At 35.5% G+C, this 10,123-nt stretch overlaps 1 protein-coding gene across 2 annotated transcripts in view; it reads right to left on the bottom strand.

Annotated features, from left to right (window-relative positions):
• Positions 1 to 10,123, bottom strand: part of chm (CHM Rab escort protein) — a 60,580-nt gene that overhangs the window by 5,536 nt on the left and 44,921 nt on the right. The window contains exons 13-14 of one of the 2 annotated variants that reach the window (XM_016518653.1): positions 5,652 to 5,762; positions 828 to 1,262 (exon numbers count right to left, since the gene is read on the bottom strand). In XM_016518653.1, the coding sequence (XP_016374139.1) occupies positions 1,036 to 1,262; positions 5,652 to 5,762 (338 nt within the window). In that variant the 3' untranslated portion in view covers positions 828 to 1,035. Of the gene's footprint in view, positions 1 to 827; positions 1,263 to 5,651; positions 5,763 to 10,123 lie in introns of those variants that run through there. The other variant, XM_016518652.1, reaches the window with a different exon arrangement.

Genomic DNA, 10,123 nt, shown 5'->3' with positions numbered 1-10,123 from the left:
GAGAGACAGGGTCGCATCACAGTGGAGTCAGCTGTCTTAACCGTGGCTTGTGTACTGCAAACACATACCAGCTTCATCACTGTGTCTGTCACGCGACTCTGTTCCCCTTTTGGGCTTGAACTGATGGTAAAACTGACATTATTTACTGTCTTTACATTTATGTTGAAAGCTGAAGCTCGCGATTATGGAAATGGGCGTTACATTTCCGACGCGTGCTTGCAGACTGCGCTTGTCGGAAGGCGGGACTTTGTAGAAAACGAAGCGTTTGAGAGAGGCGGGGCATATAGGACCTACAATAATGTACAGTATTTGAAAAATAATGTGTTTTTTTAACATTAAAGCATGTCAACATATTCTGTTACACCAAATACACAAAATAACGATCTTTAAAAAAGCATCATATGACCCCTTTAAGTGCAGTCGCTAAAATATTTGGAGTGTTGTTTTTTTAGTCTGCTGCTATGTGATGCTAAGGTGTTCCGAGTTGTTTTGTTTTTTTGTGGCAGACTATGCGGTAGCTAAGGCATCATAGGTTTATGCTGTTGGTCACTAAGGGGTTTTGAGATGTGTTCTAAGTGTTATGGGTTGTTCAAGTCACTAACCCTGAATATAAGATGTAATAGCAAAGCAATCTGTTTCCTTTAATCTAGTCTACATGCGGTCATATATAAGCCTTGATCTTTGTGAAGGGTTTAAAATCCCTTAGGAAATCTGCACTAGTTGTTGTTTATTTGTTCCATTTGGCTCCATCCTGATCCAAACGGACACTCTCTCTCTCTCTTACACACACACACAGCGCTTTGACCATGGGAATGAATGAAGATCTACCCAGGTGACTTTGTCTCTCTGACCTGTTCTGGCCCACTGCTCTTCTTATCTAGCGATTCATCCTCAAGACCTCTGCCAGTATTTGTTCTGACATTTTAATTAAAATAGTACTAGCTCATTCCTGTGATAAAAAGGCTGTGTTTTGCCCAGTGGGGCCCCATGCCCCGCACCCACCACTGTGCCGGCCACGCACCTGAGCACACAAGCTCACAGACACAAAGAAACAATTATAACATTTCTATTTTCTTGAACCACAGAAGTACGTAAATTCACAACAAGAATCAATAGAAAAAGGTAATGCTTCACAGGAGAGTATGTGCATGATGGAGGAGTGATAAAGGTGTGTTGAGATGCAGGCTGATAGAGGGAGATTGAGTTCGTTGGATGGAGTGAAGAGAGTTGAGGATGCCTTGGCCTAGATGACCTTGATCTTACTGCAATCAAACAAGACAGTCATCCCACCATCACACTCATATGGAGTCAAGACACTGTTATTACACAACTTATGATAAATTGGTACATTTTATTTTTGTCAACTATGACATGAAGCTGTTGGTAAGGACCAGTATCAGGAAATGAAATCAAGTCAAGCTTCAAACTACTCACAATTTACAGTAGCTAAACTACTCAAAATGAAATTATTATATAACTAAGTACGATTATCACATAACAAAGACTGCAGTTTAATTAAATGAATATATGCACTGCGTGTTTCAGAGTGAAGCATGGACAGTTTTGATTTCTTTTACACACAAACAGCTCATGATCCAAAGTTTTCAGTGTCTCAGAGCAGTAAATGCTGCTCCTCACAAACTCATCTCTGCATGTAACATCAATAATTATTATCTTTCCTAAATACTCATTTTTTATTTTAGATGGAAATGTTACAAAAGCAGTATTTCTTAATTTGTGTAATATTTTTAGTAATAATATATATATATATATATATATATTTATTAGTCAGAAATAAAAAGAAAACAGATAGAATAGAAAAATAATAGAGCAAGCTAGTGTTAGAGGTGCCTTTTTTGCTTTTGTTAATTGTATAATAAATCAAAAGAAAACAGACGGAATACAAAAAGATTAGAAAAGCTAGTGTTAGGTTTTTTTTCTTTTAAAGAAAACAAGCAGTAAACGAATAGAGTGCAAGTCTAAAAGGGACAAGTTTTTTAAAAGAAAGAATAGAATTAGAATAGAGAGTGCTAGAGTTAGAGGGTCAAATAAAGATGAAAGAGATGTGTTTTTAGCCGATTCTTGAAGATGGCTAAGGACTCAGCTGCTCGGATTGTGTTGGGCAGGTCATTCCACCAGGAGGGAACATTTCATTTAAAAGTCAGTGAAAGTGATTTTGTGCCTCTTTGGGGTGGCACAATAAAGCGACGTTCACTTGCAGAAGGTAAGCTTCTAGAGGGCACATAAGTCTGAAGTAATGAATTTAGGTATAGGGGTGCAAAGGCAGTGGTGGTTTTGTAGGCAAACATTAATGCCTTGAATTTTGTGAGCAGCTATTGGTAGTCAGTGCAAATTGATAAATAGAGGTGTGACGTGCATTTTTTTTTTGGCTCATTAAAAATGTATCTTGCTGCCGCATTCTGGATTAATTGTAAAGGTTTGATAGAACTGGCTGGAAGACCTGCTAAGAGAGCATTACAATAGTCCAGCCTGGACAGTACAAGAGCTTGAACAAGGAGTTGTGAAGCAAGTTCCGAAAGAAAGGGCCTGATCTTCTTGATGTTGAATAAAGCAAATCTGCAGGACCGGGCAGGTTTAGCAATGTGGTCTGAGAAAGTCAGCTGATCATCAATCATAACTCCAAGGTTTCTGGCTGTTTTTTTCTGAATTACAGAACCTAGTGATGCCATGTAGACGGAGAAGAGAAGTGGTCCAAGAACTGAGTCCTGAGGCACCCCAGTAGTTAGATGTTGTGACTTGGACACCTCACCTCTCCAAGATACCTTGAAGGACCTATCTGAGAGATAAGACTCAAACCACTGGAGTGCGGTTCCTGAGATGCCCTTTGCCAATAGGGTTGACAGGAGGATCTGGTGGTTAACCGTGTCAAAAGCAGCGGACAGATCCAGCAAGATAAGTATTGAAGATTTGGTATCTGCTCTCCTAATATATATACATATATATATTAGGGCTGTCAGTTTAACGCGTTAATTAGTTATGAAAAATAACACAATTAAAATATTTTTACGCAGTTAATGCACTGGCCCCGCCCCCAGACCTGTACGTCTTACATTTCATACACATGACTGTTGACAAATAAAAATAAAAAATGTCCTAAAATTCAAGATATTGGGGCAAAAAAATGCCCCTGTATGAGTTTGTGTCTCATATTTACACTGAACAAAATTATAAACGCAACACTTTTGTTTTTGCCCCCATTTTTCATGAGCTTTCGCACAGCCATTGAAGAGGAGTGGACCAACATTCCACAGGCCACAATCAACAACCTGATCAACTCTATGCGAAGGAGATGTGTTGTACTGCGTGAGGCAAATGGTGGTCACACCTGATACTGACTGGTTTTCGGACCCCCCCAATACAGTAAAACTGCACATTTTAGAGTGGCTTTTTATTGTGGCCAGCCTAAGGCACACCTTTGCAATAATCATGCTGTCTAATCAGTATCTTGATATGCCACACCTGTGAGGTTGATGGATTATCTCGGCAAAGGAGAAGTGCTCACTAACACAGATTTAGACAGATTTGTGAACAATATTTGAGAGAAATAGGCCTTTTGTGTACATAGAAAAAGTCTTAGATCTTTGAGTTCAGCTCATGAAAAATGGGGGCAAAAGCAAAAGTGTTGCGTTTATAATTTTGTTCAGTGTATATCACATGATAAACGATATCACATGAGTAGCGAGAGCAATATCACACGAGTGCTTTTTATGTCTGAATAGCACAAGTGCAAAAGTGATTTCATACAGCAGTTCAGTAAATAAGATGTAAATATTGTGTTATATTTTAAACACAATATTGTGTGTTTTTGCTCCATTTTGCCAAAGAAAATATTACCTATAAAGCCACTGCAGAACTGTTGTGCGTCTGTAAGCAACATAGCGATGTTTCGTTTCTGAATGCGCGTTTTGAATGAATCATGTGAACCAATGATTCAAAGGTCCATTCATAGAGAGAGCCCTTTTCTTCATTCCTGAATGAATCAGCCATTTTAACAAATCCAATGAATAGAATGAATGAATGAATGACTCAAAGACATTTACTGCCACCTGCTGGCAGTTTTAGTTTCTTCTAGTGTCATTTAGTTCATTCATTCATTCATAAATAAAAAAATTAAAGTGAAAATTCACATAAAAATAGGGATAAAATATTCTGTCATCATTTACTCACCCTCATGTAATTTCAAACCTGAACTTTCTTTTGCACAACATACTGTAAAAGAAGGTATTTTGGAGACTGCTGGCATCAAAGCTGTTTTGGTTACCAGTGACTTTTATTGCATGAACAAAAAATACTGAGATGTTTCTCAAATTATCTTCTTTTATGTTCTACAGTTTATGTTAGGCCGTTGTAGCCTAAACGTTGTAATAAATTTTATGTTTAATCAAATAAAATATTGCTTTTTAAAGCTACTATTTGTAATGTCTACTTGATACTTTCTCATTTAAAACAATAATAGCTTTAAATAATCTTTTGTGGGTATTTTCAAAACCAAATTTATTTTGCGATTAATTAGATTAATCACCGCACCGTGTAATTAATTAGATAAAACATTTTATTTGGCTGACAGCCCTAATATAGTATATATATCACAATGACAATTTTTATGAAAACACTTTTTCGCTTCAATGCTTGCCTTTTCTCAGATGCAGCTAATTAGAACTAATTTGATTAGTTAATCAGCATATAATGTAATTTTATTATTAATTGTAATTATTATTATTAGTTTTTGTGTTGGATGTTAACATTTATTAAAATATATAAATATTTACAAAACAGCCAATTTAACATGACATATGAGGGCTGCTGGGAACACAATTACAAATTAAATTAAGTTTTTTCTTTTCTTTTTTTTTTCTCCAATTTATTGAAATTAAATGTCTGAATAAACCATCTAAAATGAATAGTACTTCTTAACACCACTTCAATAACAGGAGTGAGAGGACATTCTAGAAAAAGCATGATTATTGTCATAGCTCACTCAGCTGTAAAGATGTGAGCTTTATTTCACAGTGGTTTGTCAGGCTACACCACTGCATATCTGAAAAAAAAAGTCTTGTTACTTGAAAACCTTAGTGTTGTTTTAGTATAACTGAGGTACTATTGTTTTTTATTAATATTTTTAAATCTGATTTTATATTTTATGCTTATATATATATATAGATATATATATATATATATAAATAAAGATCAATCTTTGAAATCCAAACTCACTATATGAATTCACCCTTATGATCTGAAGGTAATGTGAGGTCATATGTGACAGGTCGTGCTCAGATTCACTCTGAAGGAGCCAAGCAGACCCTGACAGAGCATAATGGGAATCAATGGGAGCAGCGCCTGGCCCCTGCCTGCCACACCACCATCAATATCAATCACTGTTATCGCCAATAACGTCTCTGTGTAAGCCCTTCGCTGAATGTCACAGCAATACCAGATCTTTCTTCTTTAAAGAGAGGAAGAGATGATCTCTCTTTGACACGAGCGGCAAGGCTAGTTAAGTACTGTTAGCAGGATGTATAGCGGATCTGGATGTGCAATCGGAGGTTGATGCACAGAAGGACTGAAGATGTTAATGGGTTTAAATGATGGGGAGTTTTAATTGGAAGTGAAGGAGCTGGGTCAGGTCTTACCTTCTGAAGGTTCCTCTCCAGGAATGGTGGAAACGTGAAACAACTCAGATACAACTGGAGCAAGATCTTCCTGGGCCGTACCAGATGATGAACAGGTAAAGTGGACCAAATCTGATAAAAAAAGATCACAACAGACCATTTAGGGCAATTGAGGGTACATATTTTTTTTAATTTTTGGTTTCATATGGTTCATTTTTATACCATTTCTGAGAAAAGTTTAAATCCTCTAAAATGTATAAGAATGCTTTGTGGTAAAAAGTAATAACAACACTGTAACCATTATTATTTAAATAAATGCAAAAATAAATATAATAAATTAAATACAAATTGAAGAAATAAAGAAAACAAATAGATAGATAAATACAAAAAGATTAGAAAAGCTAGTGTTAGTTATTACTTTTTTTTTTTTTAAAGAAAACAAGCAGTGCAAGTCTAAAAGGGACAAGTTTTTTTTTTTTTTTTTTAGGAATAGAATTAGAATAGAGAGTGCTCGAGTTAGAGGGTCAAATAAAGATGGAAGAGATGTGTTTTTAGCCGATTCTTGAAGATATATAATCAGAATTGTTCTATCTCTCACAATTTTGACTTTTTCCCTAAGAATTATGATATACAGTGGGTACGGAAAGTATTCAGACCCCCTTAAATTCAATTCTGTGTTTTTCTGTCAATATGGGGTGCTGTGTGTACATTAATGAGGAAAAAAAATTAACTTAAATGATTTTAGCAAATGGCTGCAATATAACAAAGAGTGAAAAATTTAAGGGGGTCTGAATACTTTCCGTACCCACTGTATAACCAGAATTGTGAGAAAAAAAGGTCTGAATTGTGTTACCTTTTTTATTCATTACTCCAGAAAAAAGCCTCCGTATGATCCTGTGTACCCAAAACATACTAAAAATAAACTTGCAATCCTGAGAAAAAAGGTTAAAAATGTTTATATCTCACAACTCTAAGTTTTCCTCTCTCAATTAAAAAAAAGTCAGAATTGTGAGGGGGGGGGTTTAACCTTTGGTGGAAACTATCTTCCATAAGATCAAATCTCAAGCTACTGCAAATAAGCTGCACTAGGCAAGGTTTCAAAGCATGCTTACTTTACTGGCAAAAACTTGTTTAAATAAGTATGACAAACTTGGCCAACAATCTGACAAGAACTACAGTAAGGCTCTGACTTTCCATGAAAGTAGCCCTTAAAGTGATGCAGAGGGGCAAAGAAGAAACGGGCACCAAAACTCAAAACAACAAATCTCAATCCTCATAAAGGTCTGAGAAGCTCTACTAGTGGGATCTGTGGAAATGTCCTGGGTAATCCCAAGAGTTCACACACCACTTCCAGGCTTATCATTACTTCTCCATTGTTTCTTCCTGTGGTCTGTGGTACAACACTGTGTGCGTGAGGATCAAAGAGAACAATCCAGTGCAGGCAGCCCAGGGCGGCACACAGGCTCCGTGTCACACATATGCAGGCATCTCCAGTGGGACAGGAGGTGCAGCTTCGCTAAAGGCTCTAAAGACACACGGGACACTGCAGAGTTTTGAAAAAGATTCTCGCCACAGCCAGAGACACTCCAGGGGCTGACTTTAAAAGTCCTGGGTAGTTGAAAGTGAACACTTTTGCAGTACAGGTGGATTCATAACATACCCATTTATGGGCATATATGTTCTATATAGAGTCTTGAAGAAAAAACAATGCTTTTTTTCCTGTTGTATTTGAGTGGATACTTTTATATTACCCTACAGTATACATGAAATGCATGGAAGAATTCTAAACTTATGAAATTGCATAATTTGAAGTAGCACAAACAAGTAGTACCAAATAAATAAATAAATAAAATAAAAATGATATTTAATCTGCAAAATCAACATGAAGCAACATTTATAATCCATTTTACTTCCATAACATGTTTTAAACGGAAGTGAATGTAGATGATTCAATAAGACCAAACACTGCAACTATAGAAGAATACGAGTCCCACTTAAAAAAAACGAAATCAAATAATCAAGTAATCAATCAATTCAAATAAATCCATTTTTAATGTATTCATTCACAAAATGTAAATAAGTTACTTCCAAAATTGACAAATAAATGCAGCTATTTATATCTACTTTTAAAATTTATGCTTAAAAGTGTAACATAAAAATGCAATATTGCACTTTTATAAAGCATTACAAAAAACTGATTTTCATCATAAAACAATCACAACTTTTGAAATAATACACTTCTCACAATACTAACTACACTTTCATATTGGATGGATTATTGTACTTACATTAATATTTAACTACATTAATAAATTCCATATATACAGTTGTTAACATCTACTGTCAATTTGAAGTGTACAGATACATAGTTATTATACTATAACTTTAAACAATTTTAACAATTTTAAAAGTCTATTTCATTAATTTTTTAAATCATTTTCAATAAGAATTATCATTAAATATTAATAAATTGATTATTTATATTTTTAAGTGGCACTCCAAGTCCTCCATACACTGATATCCTTTGGTTCAAACTTAGTAATGTCAGGCGAAATGCTGTAATGCTCAAATGGGGTCTATTCTGATTTCATATAGATTTTAAAGGTGAAGTATGCATTTCTAATGTTAAAATACTAATACTTTATATACTTAAAACTCGCACCCAGTGTAATGAGATGAGGCCGAATCTGAGGTAAAGTTTGGGGCAGGACGACCAATAACAGATATAATTTTTGCAATTCTGTTTGGTGCTGCCAGTGGCCCAAAATCACACACTTCACCTTCAAAGTCTATAATCAATAGTCGTGGTGTTGCTTGGAGCCCTCGAGAACACATCTAACATCCCCAGCAGCGTAACTAAAAGAGTCTTGTCATAAGTGGTTAATGATAAAAATAAAGAGCATATTCTCCTGTGAACGCATGTCTGTCACGGTCATCATCATCCGCTGATTGCGAGGGATGCTCTCAGGTAGAAGTGCATTACTTAAAGAGGAACGACTACGATCCATCTCCCTGTGGGACCGGGCTATAGCAAAGCAAAACTTCCTATCATTTCCCCTGAACTCAATTCCCAGAGAGAGGAAGAGGAGTTCCGCTGATTAAGCTTTTCATTCCCCCGTGAGGACGGAGTCAGTCACTGGGGCCCGCTCCAAGACCGCTCCACCATTTCCACCTGATCTACCCCTTCATGATGATTGATAGCAAAATAGGGCCAGTGTAACAAACAGAATAACTTTCATAAATAACAATAGAGTTAATGATGGAGTCATCGCTGTGGTGGGCGGTGAACTGAGTGTTTTGAAGGACAGTTTTTGACATTTTCGGCTGTGTTCTGAGACCATCAATGTTCATCACTCACATCATTTTTGGAAGATCACTAATAGTTTAAAATCTGCATTTTGTAAGAAGCATTTAAATGCACAGCACTACTGGTCAAAAGTGTATAAAAAAGTCCCTTATGCTCACCAAGACTACATTTACTTGATCAAAATACAGTAAGAACAGTAATATTGCTACAATTTAAAATAACTGTTTACTCCAGTCTTCAGTGTCACATGATCCTTCAGAAATCATTCTAATATGATGATTTGCTCAAGAAATTAACGTTGAAACAGTTTTTGCTGCTTAATAATTTTGTATAAACCATAGTAAAAAAAAAAAAATTTCAGGATTCTTTGAACAGAAAAAAAAGAACAACATTTTTTAAATAGAAATCTTTTGTATCATTATAAAAGTTTACTTGATCATTTTAATGCACCCCTGCCGAATAAAAGTAGTAATTTCTATATTTTTTCCCCAAAAATCTTATTTACCCAAACTTTAAAATGGTAGTGTATCATAGTTTTCACAAAAGCAAAAACTGTTTTTATTATTGATAGTAATAAGAAATCAAGCAAATCAGCAGCATATCAGAATGATTTCTGAAGGATCATGTGACACTGAAGACTGGAGTAATGCTGCTGAAAATTCAGCTTTGATCACAGGAATGAATTACATTTTAAAATATGTTCAAATAGAAAACGGTTTTTACAGTTTAACATTATAAATAGTAATAATATCTTACAATAGTTTTTACCCTATTTTTTATCAAATAAATGCAGCTTATAAAACGGATAGTTCTGGTCCTTGATTCTGATTGGTTGAGACGCGTTCGAAGCTGTTGTAAATTACACTACAAACATACACCTTTGTTTACTCCTGTGTGTTGCTCGGCAACCACTTTGTTGGAACCACAACTGTTTCTGAGGAACTACATTGTTTGGTGGAAGAATACTGTTTTTATTTATATCATTACACTTTATTTGCTCTGTTTTATTTTGTGAAACCTTACTACGTATATGGAATAACCATTTTATAAAAGCAATAAGCCCCGTGAAGCCATGGTTTACAGTGAATTTATAACAGCTAAAGGGCGTTGTTAGGCACGAGTTAGAATATAAACCCCCTTATCTGTTATAAATTCACTGTAAACCACGGCTTCTTGGGGCTTATTG

The sequence above is a fragment of the Sinocyclocheilus rhinocerous genome, unplaced genomic scaffold (assembly GCF_001515625.1).
Source record: "Sinocyclocheilus rhinocerous isolate Xijiao unplaced genomic scaffold, SAMN03320098_v1.1 scaffold387, whole genome shotgun sequence".
In the NCBI taxonomy this organism is placed as follows: Eukaryota; Metazoa; Chordata; class Actinopteri; order Cypriniformes; family Cyprinidae; genus Sinocyclocheilus; species Sinocyclocheilus rhinocerous.
Note: the sequence above shows the minus strand (reverse complement) of the source record. Positions and strands in the feature narration are given on the sequence as shown.